General features: G+C 37.6%; 4 protein-coding genes across 8 annotated transcripts; 1 reads left to right on the forward strand and 3 right to left on the reverse strand.

Annotated features, from left to right (window-relative positions):
* Window positions 1-39: 39 nt before the first annotated feature.
* On the forward strand, window positions 40-2388 carry LOC143900263 (NSFL1 cofactor p47). Of its 3 annotated transcripts, none has more exons than XM_077411394.1 (6): window positions 43-154; window positions 325-429; window positions 900-1329; window positions 1422-1707; window positions 1823-2026; window positions 2138-2388. In XM_077411394.1, the coding sequence occupies exons 2-6, from the start codon at window positions 328-330 to the stop codon at window positions 2265-2267; spliced, it is 1152 nt and encodes a 383-aa protein (XP_077267520.1). In that variant the 5' UTR covers window positions 43-154; window positions 325-327; the 3' UTR covers window positions 2268-2388. The 3 variants fall into 3 exon arrangements, with proteins under 3 accessions (XP_077267522.1, XP_077267520.1, XP_077267521.1); XM_077411395.1 differs by lacking the exon at window positions 43-154 and adding an exon at window positions 206-224; XM_077411396.1 differs by lacking the exon at window positions 325-429 and having other exon boundaries at window positions 40-154.
* A 257-nt stretch (window positions 2389-2645) lies between these two features.
* On the reverse strand, window positions 2646-4825 carry LOC143900258 (uncharacterized). Of its 2 annotated transcripts, none has more exons than XM_077411388.1 (2): window positions 4528-4825; window positions 2646-4456 (listed from the first exon to the last, which is right to left on the reverse strand). In XM_077411388.1, exon 2 carries the CDS (start codon window positions 4394-4396, stop codon window positions 3062-3064), a length of 1335 nt encoding a protein of 444 aa, XP_077267514.1. In that variant the 5' UTR covers window positions 4397-4456; window positions 4528-4825; the 3' UTR covers window positions 2646-3061. The 2 variants fall into 2 exon arrangements, with proteins under 2 accessions (XP_077267514.1, XP_077267513.1); XM_077411387.1 differs by having other exon boundaries at window positions 4548-4824.
* Window positions 4826-5198: 373 nt separating this feature from the next.
* Window positions 5199-9095, reverse strand: Cpsf2 (cleavage and polyadenylation specificity factor subunit 2). Of its 2 annotated transcripts, none has more exons than XM_077411342.1 (11): window positions 8904-9095; window positions 8418-8709; window positions 8169-8328; window positions 7744-8095; window positions 7331-7641; window positions 6994-7253; window positions 6736-6921; window positions 6070-6439; window positions 5750-5944; window positions 5527-5664; window positions 5199-5354 (listed from the first exon to the last, which is right to left on the reverse strand). In XM_077411342.1, exons 2-11 carry the CDS (start codon window positions 8564-8566, stop codon window positions 5262-5264), a joined length of 2214 nt encoding a protein of 737 aa, XP_077267468.1. In that variant the 5' UTR covers window positions 8567-8709; window positions 8904-9095; the 3' UTR covers window positions 5199-5261. The 2 variants fall into 2 exon arrangements, with proteins under 2 accessions (XP_077267468.1, XP_077267467.1); XM_077411341.1 differs by having other exon boundaries at window positions 8780-8915.
* Window positions 9096-9312: 217 nt separating this feature from the next.
* Noc2 (Nucleolar complex protein 2) lies at window positions 9313-12849 on the reverse strand. The gene is made up of 12 exons (XM_077411343.1): window positions 12613-12849; window positions 12242-12449; window positions 11902-12158; window positions 11726-11835; window positions 11547-11653; window positions 11316-11470; window positions 11014-11235; window positions 10737-10925; window positions 10538-10657; window positions 10327-10458; window positions 10030-10245; window positions 9313-9925 (listed from the first exon to the last, which is right to left on the reverse strand). The coding sequence occupies exons 2-12, from the start codon at window positions 12408-12410 to the stop codon at window positions 9410-9412; spliced, it is 2193 nt and encodes a 730-aa protein (XP_077267469.1). The 5' UTR covers window positions 12411-12449; window positions 12613-12849; the 3' UTR covers window positions 9313-9409.
* Between the last annotated feature and the right edge of the window lie 39 nt (window positions 12850-12888).

Genomic DNA, 12888 nt, shown 5'->3' on the forward strand with positions numbered 1-12888 from the left:
CGCGGGAACGCTCTGCGTGCGGTCCGTTCGAACGGACTTCCTCCAGAACATATTCCCATCCGGTTCGATTCCGTGCGTAGCGGTGCGGAGTGCGGACCGCCGAGGCCGAGGGGAATGACAGGCGGGACAGCCCGGAGAGAATTGACGTGTGGAGGTGCGTTGTGCGTTAGCTTTGCGGAATCGGCCACCACGCAGGGTGGATTCGTGGCTTCGCGACCGGGGTCGTAAGGCAGAAAGAAAGAGAGAGAGAGAGAGAGAAAGAGAGAGAAAGAGAAAGAGAGAAAAGCGGTGGACGGACATCGTGAGTTTTTTTAACATTTGCAGAGAATGGCGAGCCACGACGAGTTGGTCTCGCAATTCGCGGACGTAACTGGTGTTGACGCCGAGAGAGCGCTATTTTACCTTGAGTCATCCGCATGGCAGCTCGAGGTGAGACAGCACATTTTTACGAAACGCGCCCACCCCAGGAGACCGAGGTTCCCAGCTCCCTCGCCTCGTACGCGACGAAAAACGCGTGTCTCGATACGCGTCTCGGCACCATCAGTTTTATAACCTGTTGTCGCGCACGCCCGTCGCGAACGGGCTCGTCGCTCGTCGTTAATTCCTCGGCGACTCTCTTCTCGGCCGCGCTTCTTCTTCACCCCCCCCCCCCGACGCGTTCGCCTTTTCCGGCGAATCTAGGAGCTCTCGCGACAGCTCCTGAACTCCGCGATATAATTCCGTTCGACGAACGGCGAACCATTTAACCCCGGCGGGATTTAAAGATTACACCAAAGTTTGTCTCGAAGCTCGAGCCGTCGTACGCTGTTGTAAGGTTTCCTCGAGCCGTAACAGGATTGTCGAGGAGAGAAATTTCGACGGTCTTATCACACGCGTTGGCACGTATTATCCCTTTCTAGGTCGCCCTCACCAGCTTCTTCGAGAACGATGAGCCGGCCGAACTGGTGACCGAGAGCCTCGACATACGGCAAGCGGAGGGATCGGAGGATAACGCGGGCGCGATGTCGAACAAGCAGGCAAAGTCGGACTCGACGGAGTCGAAGGGCGCCAAACCGAAGCCCAGATTCGGGACGTTGAACGATCTACAGAATGCCGACAGCAGTTCCGACGAGGAGGAGGGACAGGCGTTTTACGCCGGCGGTTCCGAGCACAGCGGTCAACAGGTACTGGGACCGGGAAAGAAGAAGAAGGATATTATCGGCGACATGTTCAAGACGTGTCAGGAGCAATCCCTCGCCGCGGATCCGCCCAAGATAGGCGGCCAACAGAGGCCGAACACGTTCAGAGGCACGGGATATAAATTAGGCCAGACTAGCTCGGATAGCGAAGGTAGAGACTCTCTCAAGCGTTTTTAAATTGTTTTCTTTTTTGCGAGAAATTGACAAACTGACGTTTATATCGCGTTCGGTATGTGACAATAGCGGTGATGGGAGCGAACGCGGATCAACAATCCTCGAACGGTCTTATTGTACTGAAATTGTGGAAGGATGGGTTTACAATAAACGACAGTGAGATACGATCGTACGACGACGTCGAGAACAGAGACTTTCTCGATGCCATCAAGCGAGGCGAGATCCCGGCGGAGATTCGTCAACAGGTACAGGGTGCGGAAGTGCGGCTCGATATGGAGGATCATCGTCACGAGACTTATGTTCCATCGAAAACCAAGGTGAAAGCCTTCTCGGGAAAGGGGCACATGCTGGGAAGGTACCGTTGGATCTTCGTCTCGCTCTATTTTTTAGGAATATGATTCTACAATTGATCTCGGATTCGATTTCTGTATTTGTAAAATTTTATTCCTGTAACGCAACAAATATTTCAGTCCATCGCCAGCTACCGTTGGCATGACGGTTGCAACAGATCCTGCCGATCAAGCCGCCAATGAGGCGCAAGCGAAAAAGGATCTGGAGCTAGATGCCTCAAAGCCGACCACAACGTTACAGATCCGTCTTGCGGACGGCAGTGTCGTGAAGGCTCAATTCAACCTGTCGCATACAGTCGCTGATCTTAGGCGATATGTAATAACGTATCCTTTGATCCAATGCTTCATTGATTCAACGCTTATATTTTTTTCCAAGTTAGAGCCGACTCGGAGAAAGATTCAGAGAGACAAATTTTTCTTAACGTACAATGTCAGTATGAGACCTCAGTACGCTCTAAGGGATTTCAGTTTGTTAACTGTGTATCCAACGAAGGAACTTGCGGAAGATAAAACGATCGAAGAGGCTGGTTTACAAAATTCGGCTATAATGCAACGACTGAAGTAAACTTTTTCTAAATTCCTAGATTGAATGATGTAACGATTAGACACCAAATATATGTTAAATCGCTTGAAAATAAAATTTCTATGTATTTTTATTAGGAATATAGCACCTTTTTTTCTTACTACGTTTTTTTCTTTTACTGTAACGTTACCTATTTCCTATAATTGCATATTAATTTCAAGTTCAACATTGTTTCAAATTACTACAAAAGTCTAAAAACTAGATACGCAATGCTTTCAATTTATTTTTCATTATAAGCATTGGTTTAAAATTTTTTATAATACCTATAATAAAATTGCCGTGTATGTTAACACACTTTTATTATTCTCATTACTATTGTATATCACGGCATAAGAAATAGAGATGTGAAACAGTTGGAAGTAACAAGTAAGAATGCTTTATTATTGCTTAAGTTCAAAATTCGAGATGTATACGAAATATTAAAATAGCTGATCGTGTCATGACTAGTTGTATACAACTATTACTACGTTTACGCACAAGCGTTACTTCTGTAGTAACTTACGATATATCATACGTTTACGCGGAGTAAATTATCGCAAGTTACTACAAAATCCCGTTTACGCGAAGGACGTATCGTAAGTTACTGCGAAAGTAACGCTCGCGTAAACGTAGTATATGACGTGACGATTAAGGCACCTAGTATGAAAGACTGCGTATAATTATGAAATATATATATATATATATATATATATATGAATAAAATGGTATGCAAATGGAGCATTATCCAAGCTTGTGCGAATATTGACTAATTTGATTAGTCACGCAAAACTCTAATATCACTTTATATTTGCGTCAAGCATATTGTAAAGTCCAAGATATTTCCTAAGAATCGACGAGTTTTGTATATCTTGGGCAAATCTCAAAATTGTGAGATCTTCCACTTCTCGTTTCTCTTTATAATTATTACAATACTTATATTGATTCACGGCGATCAAATCATTTCCCATTTCTTTGACATACACGCGGGAATTCTGTAATGTTACGTGTGGCTTGTGTATATAAACAGAACGATCCTCCAGAATATTCATGTTGGTTTTCGTCTTCTTCAATATCGTCAGTGTAGAATTGGCATATGGTTTATTGTCAGCTTGTTGCGTGCAAAAAGTCATAATTTTCAGCTTGTAGCGATCGGCTCTGAATTTGGTCTGCTTGAAATCCGCCAACAGATCAATCGTTGCGTGATGGTACTTTAAATTTACATACTCATTCCAGGAGAGAGTAACGGCGTAAGCGGCATTATTATATGTACGATATAAACAATCTGTCTCGATGATTTCTCTTATCACATTTTGATCAATCTCCATGAAAGGGAAATTCCACGGTATAACGGTGTACGTAAATTTCCAAAAAGAAGTCGGATCATTCGCCATTTCTTTTAGTCTGCTGTTAAATTCGCTTGAGATTCCGGAATCATATACGATGAAATTATCCATTCCGATCAGCGCGTGGAAGCTGATAAAGCCTATCATGTCTATTGACTTTGTTGGCTTCGTCGACGATTGAGTCACGCACATTCCTATCCTGCTGTGGCTCAAGCTCCGTGGTTGGATTTTTATGGGAAAAATAGGCGCATAATTCAGATACTTGTTTGACTTTGTGACAAATGTTATTCCAGTGGGAGTCTCGTCGCTGGTGTACGCACAAACAAAATGATATCCTCCGTATCGTGAATTTTCTCCCAGACTTGAGACTACCGCGTTACCAATGGGAATAAATTTGAAACTCCCCAATATAGGTTTATTCTCATTTTCGAAGAAGACGAGACATTGCATATTTGAGACGCTGTTTACAGTTCCAAGCCCAACCGCTCGTATTTCTTTGTCGTTGATGCCGTACGCGGAATATACGTACAGATCATCTTCCAGGTGTTGCCAAGAGGGAATCGGTTCGTCAAATTTTGCGTTGAATACGGTGAAGCTTGTACTGAAGTTCGTACAATTCGCATCCGCTCTTCGTGGCCCAGGCTTCCCAAAGTAATTAAATACCTCTAAGACATACCTGAGCTTGTTATATTCGTGTCTATAGACCAGCAGAGATACGAGACTCACTACCGCTGTAACAGCTAAAGCAGCTTGATAATATTTTCTCATATTGTCGATGATTATCTTCATATAACGTAGTCTCTAAGATAAATTCCTTACGTACAATACGCTTCATAATTCTCGAACGTTCTGAAAAAATAAAAATAAAAATAAACGTTACTTAACCCAGCAATACTCATAAAGATTGCTACAATGCGTACAGTTACGAATATTACTTTACCCTCTGTTTGTATCTCATCATTTATAGCTGCAAGTACGTGTTATTTCTCGCCAAACAAACCTCTCATAACCTTAATGAAAGCTCATAATCAATTGCCCAATTTGATTCAACGCCAAATGTTTCGATCTTCGATATAAACATAAGTCAAGATTATTTGAGATACTGAGATTATTATGATACTTAAGACAAATTCCTATAATTTATTTTTTAACGATTAACCTAACTGCAATACGCACAACCAGAGAGAAACCTTTTTTTTTTATGTGTCAGAAAGCTACCGCCCGTACATACATTTTCAAAATTGGCACTACGTAGCCACGTTCACTTTCCGACACTGCCGATAAAACATCATTTTGGTGGTGCGCGTCCGTGCTACATCTGCAAATGTATATGTATATATATAATATATAGATGATGGTACAGGAGCTTTCGACGGTCCCGTCGGTCCCGTTCCACGAAAAAGCCCGGGATGGCTTCTCTCTGCTAAGGTTAATAATTCATGCGCATTTCTCGCGCTGATTGGCTGTCGAATAGTTTTTAGAGTCCCGAGAACTTTTCCCGCAGAGGTGTCGACTTCAAAAAATTATATAATAAATTTGGTTTACAAAGTGCAAAAAAGCGATAGAGGAAAATTAATAAAATAACGAAAACTCTTATAATTATTATATATTACAAATGCAGTCTCCTTATATGTACTTGTATACTATGCACAATCTATACAATTGCATATTGCTCGTATAATAGCTCCCGCACTTTGTAGTAATCCTCGGAAATGCAGCCTTCCAATATTACCTTCCCAGCTTCGTGCTAAAAATAAACATAACAATTACTTGTTTGGCTACATAAACTGGCACTTTTTACATTTCATTGTATTTAAAATAAAAGGCGAAAAAAATTTTAAAGAATAAAAGTACAAAATATATACTGGCAGGGTAAATAAAATCTTTTTTTTTTCTGATATATCACAAATAAAACAAACCCTTCTAACGGCTATAGTATTATTGCAACACCATAGTACTCCTCCACTAAATTCCGATGGAATGTTACTTTTGTTCAAAACCTGTTTAAAGTCGGATAGTTTCAATTCGTTTATGAACGTCGTTTGATGACCGGGAACCTGAAATATATCATTTAAGATGTAAATTGAATTGCACGTTCTCTTATGTAGTTTTTACTTGCAATCTGTACCATCTGTACCTCACCTCATTTAACGGCAGTGGTTCCAAAGTCAGTATTTTGTCACTTTCATCAATCGCGTTCTCGGATTCAGTATCGGCAATAGCGTCTCGACAAACCTGGTCACGCGCCGTTATCATCGCATCTATCCATGCCACTTCGGAGTCGCCTTTACCCTTCGAGAAATTCAATCCGCTCACTAGAGCGTCGGTCAAACGTACCTACAATGAAAAAAAAAATAGATTTTACACTGATTTCTTAATTAATATATAAATAAAAAAAGAAATAAATAAAAAGAAAAAAATTTTATTATTTAATGTTAGTAAAAACAATAATTAAGAATTACCTGATAAATATGCGTTTCCGTCGTAGCGTCGAGCGTCTCTCCTCTGCCCGGAATAAATACTCTTGCACCGGTACTTTGCGCTTGCTGCGCTAGTATTTCTGTATCTTTAAGCGAACCTCTGACCAAGACGACTCTTCTCGGCCTTAGCTGCGCCAAAATTTTCTGTAGGGATTCGCCGTCGGATCTACCTTCGAAATCTATATATGTTACCGCCGCGTTAACAGTCATCGTGCGCGAAACTTGTACACATTTCGTCGGAATATCCATAGCTACTTCTGGATGATAATTAGCTTCCTCCTGCTTCATTTCTACGTTTTCCTTATTATCTTCCACTTCGGGTACAGCCTCTGCTATTTTATAATCTTCCGGTCTGCAATAATAAATAGTAAAGAATACAAATTTATACTTACATATACACGTAGTAAAGTACATATTCATAAAAATAAACGGATAAACAAGCTTCGAGTTATCAATTACTGTTAAAATATAAGTAAGTGTAAATAATTGTTTTAGCGTATTTCTATTAATATTTCTTTAACGTTTCGCATAGAGATATACAGATTCTCAAAAAAGATTAAATGTATATTTTCTTTGTTAGAACTAGGCTTTCATTATATGTTCTTGTTTTGTTGAGATGTACTTTGTGAGATATATAAATATCCTTACTTTATGATTTCTCCGTATTCGTCTATTTTAATCTTTTCCTCCACAAATGGAAACATAGGATGTTGCTTCTTACTTTGTTTAAAAAAGCCAGGCTTAGTTTCTTGCTTCACCAGCAAATCGTGCTTTCCTCTGCCAGTACCAACTTCTATTTCGTCTTCCGACTCGGAACTCACGTCTGCAGTTTCCCTAATAAGACGCATTACGAGCATAATTAGTAAAACATAAATTATAATTTAATGATAGATGGATATATATTACATCTGCTCCTGTTTCATCTGCTCCTGCTTCAGCTTTTCTCTTTTCTGATATTCTTCCAGTTCAATACCTTCGAGTTTCACTCGTCTCCTCACTTCTAACGTAATGTTTCGATTACCTCCTTTCTCTACCAAGTCTCTGGCAAGTGTACCAGGAGACGTCCTACTCGTTAATATAATACTGTTTTGTGGATTAGAACACCATTGAAGAAATAATTCTCGGGAAAATCCGCATTCCATATCGGGAGTGCTTGCAAGAACCACCTAAATAACAATTTGAAATTAATCTTCGAATTAAATGATCTGAGAGGACTACAGATATATTTAATCTTTTTACTTACCTTTGGACTTGCGACTTGATTCAATTCAGCCATACTGTGACAAAGTTGCAAATGTTTAAATTGAAATGGATTGTTGCGTGCGCCTTCAAAGCTCCTCATTAATTTATCACTCATCCATTCGATTTGCGATTTTGCGAATTCTACAACATTGTAGCTCACGTTATTAAGAAGAGCTAATGAATAGGCAAGTAATCCGGATTCCTTATTACGCCACAGCTGATCCAACATGTGTGCCAGCTCCAGTACACGACCGGCCGTGTCTACACTGACCAACACATTTCCACCGCCTCGCAACGTTTGCAAGATATTAGCTAAACCACAAAAATGACAAATAAAAAATATATATTAAAAAGGTGTGCCTTCCATTTTTATCTATTTTAATTTATGATTTTGACAAAGAATACGAAATTTACTCATCAACTTCTCATCCCTTGTTCTTCGTCTGGCTTGTTGATACGTTGCATTGAATGCATCTGTTATCAATAGTGACGGCCTTTGCAATCTTTCCAATTCACAACCGTTCAAGTGGCGCTCCTTTTTGTGATTAAAATCTACGGCATATATTATATCCTCTTCTCCAACTTTCACGATCTTCCAAATTGTCCCACCAATCATGTGTCCTGCCGGCAAAGGCGTCAATGTAACACCATAGCCTTTACCTTTCATCGATATACTTTGGTTGTATTTTAGCTGAACAATTTTATCAAATGCGGCATCAACGTCGTCTAGAGTAAATAGATCAAAGTCTTCCATGTTATGTCGGGACTGAAACCAATGTAACCGGTTAAATACCAGTATCGATTTAAAATTAATACTTTTTTATATTGAAGGAATATACCTGATATATATCGTACATAAACATTTGGCCCATTTTGTAGACAGGTATGGTAGCGTATATGGGACAATTCAAGCCACATTTACCTACCAGATACGGTAATGCACCTAAATGCAATGGATCTGGATATGAAAGCAATACCGCATCTATCTGATGCACATGTCTGAAAAAACGTGAGCCATAAAAGAAGTAAATATATGAAGATTGAAGCATAACTTGTTACAATAACAGTTACTTCATAAGCGATGATACCTCTTTAATTCTTTTATGAAGTCCTGGTCAAAATTTTCATCCCATCCACAATCTAATAATATCCTCAGTTCGTCCACTTGCAATATGTAGCAAGGTGGGGATTCATTCATCGCTCCGGAGACAGCGTGAAGCTTTATAATGGATGTCATTTTGTATAATTTCTCTACAATATCACGAATGTGTAAATCTCAAGCGAATTGTGTTATGGATGCGTTCAATACTAGGTCGTCAACCCTTAAGATTGTTCTTTTATACTTCATAGACTTCAAAACTTGATTCCTGCCATGTTAACCTGCAAAACAATGCCTTGTATAATTTGCCGAATAAAATGCAAATTAGTACTGAACTCAGACTTGCATTACATCTGAATTGAATTCGGATTATTTATCAAGAATCTGCGACAATGTATAATAAATTAGAAAGTAAACGAAAGTAATAAAAGGTTTGTAATTGTATCTGTAGCAACCATAAATACATAAACCTAACCTATCAAAAAATGATCACGCTGGCGGCTGGCCGCGCTGGCGCTGCGTGCTGCGTCGCTGTGAAAAAATCTATCACGTCGGCAAAGGTGCAAAAAAAACTTCAAACAATGGCGCGAAAATAATTTCATACCACAATGACAGAACAATAAAATATCAAATCCTAATGAGGAAAAAAATTTTTTCATATCCCAATGACGGAGAAAAAAATATTTCATACCCCAAATAAAAATTCGTACCCCAAGTGTGACACGAAAGAAAAATGTTATATCCCGACGGTGGCGCGAACATGTTTTATTGAACATGTTTTATTATCAAATCAATATAATTACTATATATATATATATATATAACTCTCAAAGTACATATTATAATTAGAAATTAATTATAAGTAAAAATAATTAGTAATGGAATATAAGGATAATAGAAGATTTATTGAAATACATTTCAGAACATAAAATACATGTATTATTCATCTTGTATGGTCATTAATTTTTTATCTTACACATTTTAGCTCCAATCATCACTATTTATATCTTGTACAATATCTGTGTCTTCTCTTGGCAAAATTTCATCTTCGATATTGTTGGTTGTCTTTCTCTCTTTGCTTTTCTTGCGCTTTTTCGCCTTATTCAATGACTTTTTCCTTTCTGTTTCGGATTCCGTTCCCTTTAATCGAAATTCAAGCTCGCTCTCTTCTTCGCTATCTTCTGCATCTCGCTCATCTAATTTCTGTTTCTTGGGTAACCTCACCGGTACATTGATTTCTTCTTCGTTCTTTGTAAGAAGCTTAAGCACCTGTGATTTGTGAATCTTAATCCAGGAAGCATAGACTTTGGCTATTTCTGTACCGTCCGTCTTCATTCTGTTTTCCCAATTTGTAATCTCTGCCGTGTTCTTCAGATCTACCGTTATTTTAGTACGCTCAGTTTCAATGTATTTTCTATTTTCCTCAATCATATTTAAAAGCTGTTTTATCTTCTTGCAGTAAGCTGCCACGTGACATTTCTTCAGAAACGCCTTTAACTGCAAGATGAAACACACGTTAATTTAATAATTATAATATATGTAATAAAAATTATATTCTTCTCTCTCAAAACAGTTTCCATTTTAATTTTTTTTTCAAGTACCTGTACTATACAAGGTATGTACACATCTGGGAAATATATTTTATGACTTTCGTTCGCTGCATTTTCCAAAATAAATTGATAAACGGTTTCGATAATACTATCTTTGAAACCATTCTCCGCCAATTGCGATTTTGACATCCTCAATATGCAAATAAGTGGTATAGGTTTCATTGTAACTGCTTTATGCCTCTTATTAAAATCGTAAGTGTCCAATATCTAAAAAAAATATTAACATACAATATTTACATATTGTACAAAGTACGAATATAAATGTTGTTTGAAAATTGAGAATAATACCTCGAGAAGAAATGGCAAAATAGGTATAAATGTTCCCGTTTCCTTAGAAATGGCTAGTAACATTTCTATACAGTGGAATCGTAATGGATAATATTGTGCCGTTGGAATGACTTTTATTGTTCCAACAATAATCTGTTGACAAATAATTTAATATAGTTTTCTATTAAACTGTTATATTATTTATATTATTTGTTTGTTTTTAAATTGATACCTGGACTAATGGATATAACAACGAACGTAACATCGACTTATCCTTTGATTTAGTTATTAATTCCGTCCAAAAGCGTAAAGAGTTTATATACTGCCAGTTATATACAGCCTGAAAGTTTTCCTGGAAAAGAAAAGAAAAAGATTAAAATTATAAATTCTCTGGATGCTATAAAAGATACAATTGCTGTTTTAAAAATTACCTTTTTCTTTAATGTTATGGCGTTTCTTAAATTAATCGCTAATTGCCTGATATATAGAAAAGCATGATTGTACGAAACATCATGGTCAAGCAGATAAATTTCAATCAAAGAATGTTTCATAAAACTGATTCCTGGTAACGTATTAGGCGAAACAAACTTTGTATTCTGAACATATTTCACATACATGGTCTGAAAGAAAGAAAGAAATTTTTAATAACACAGACGTGATTGTAAACAGTCGGCATATATTACTTTTACTATAACACGTGGATCTCACCTTTAACAGCTTCTCTAACACAGACTCTTTCTTAGTTGCAATATGTAATATATTTAAGAAAGCTGTAACCCGAACAGTCTCTTCTGCAGTCGACCAAAGTTTTATCAAAATTCTTAACAATGGTTTCGTTAAAGACGAGAAAGAGCGAGTGTAAGGCAGCATTTGTCGTAAGTGCTTCAAAAGCACCGTAAGAATACTAGATGATGCTACACTTTGTAATAACTGTGAAAATAATATTTACTAACATTATATGTTTATTATTTAAGTTGAACGAGATAATTGAAAATTTAACAAATACGTACTTTGATTAAATCAGACAAGTACAATTTTAAAATTACTCGTATTTTTCCGAATCTTTTAGATTTATGTGCTTCCCGTGATTCCGGATCCAACTTTAAAAAGCGTTTAAATGCATCAGGCAGATACATTATGCATAGTTGCATTACACCATTAAACGCTAAATTTTTAAATAAAATTTCAATAAAATTAATTAAGAAACAGCAAGTAGCTTAATAACGGACGTTGAAACTTACCTGCACTTCCATCTACTTTATATTCCGTGGTCGTATGAGGTAATGCTGCGACGCTATCTAAGGCTGCATGGAAAGCGTCTACAGCACACTTAATAGTGATTATCGATCTACAAATAAAGCATAATGCAGTTGTACGTATATTCTGCTATTGACTCAACAAATAACAAGTGATAACTTACTTATCCGTTTGTATGTTTTGTTGCCAAGTTTTCAGTAATTGTAAAGTGATCTTCTTTTTAGAATCGCCTTCAGCCTCTTCTGGCTCAAAATCACTCTCATCGCTAGCAACCTGCAAATAATATTGCTTGAAAATAAATACAAAAAAGTTAAAATTACGTTTGTAAAGAATATATACCTCCAAATTTTCATTGGGAACATGTCTATCGTCGTTTATCGAAGAATTATCATCGTCTTCATCGTCCGACACTCTAAAGTCCAGAAGATTTTTGTCATTTTCTTTCAGATATTTATAAAACTCAGGATCGGTGTCTTTCAATCTCATCAATGACTTTTTGTGCTCCGCAGGATCCAAGTCGCCTTCACTGCTATCACTATCCATCTGCTCGTCATCTTCACTGTTTTCACTATCCATCTGTTCATTATCTTCGTCGTCTATGTAAAAAAAGACAATAAGAAGCAAGGTAATAATTTAAAATACGAAAGGAATTTGTATGAATGTTTTTTTAAGATCATACCTATGTTTTTATCCTCTTCACCATCATCGCATGCATCGCTATCTGTTTCGAAATTTTGTCCAAAGAACTCTTCTGTGGTTAGTTTGCTCAAATCTTCTTTCTTTCTCTTGGCGACTTTCTTTCCTCTTGGTGAGTTAAGAGACTTCTGTCTTGCTTTCTTCGCCTGCATTTTGTCGATAAGTGAACTTTTACAACTGACTCGAGTAATCTGGAAAAAATATTGTAGATTGTGATTGTAAAATATAAATGAACATGGGTGAGAAATAAGAGAGGATTAAGACGTTTATAACCTCTCATTTTTTTATTTTTAAACAGCAATAAAAAATTTATACATTATCTCGTTATTATGACAAAGATCTCGTTTCTCTTACCTGAAATCTTTACTTTAGCAAATTATTAATACATAAATGCTAAATGATATATTTATAAACACAAATCTCCTTTCCACTTTCCACGTGCTTGCAGTATATCCGCGCTCCGGGCGTCACGCGCGTGGTCGGTCGGTACTGTCGGTAGTCGGTAGTCGGTAGTCTGGCGATGTCAGTGATGTCACTGCGTTTAGGGACTTTATTCCATTTCCTGCTGCTGTTAAGCTTGTTTTCTGCACCGTGCCGCACTTCCTGCATCAAAAATAATTAATATACGTG

The sequence above is a fragment of the Temnothorax americanus genome, unplaced genomic scaffold (genome assembly GCF_048541705.1).
Source record: "Temnothorax americanus isolate GAGA-0224 unplaced genomic scaffold, ASM4854170v1 Scaffold3, whole genome shotgun sequence".
Taxonomy (NCBI): Eukaryota; Metazoa; Arthropoda; class Insecta; order Hymenoptera; family Formicidae; genus Temnothorax; species Temnothorax americanus.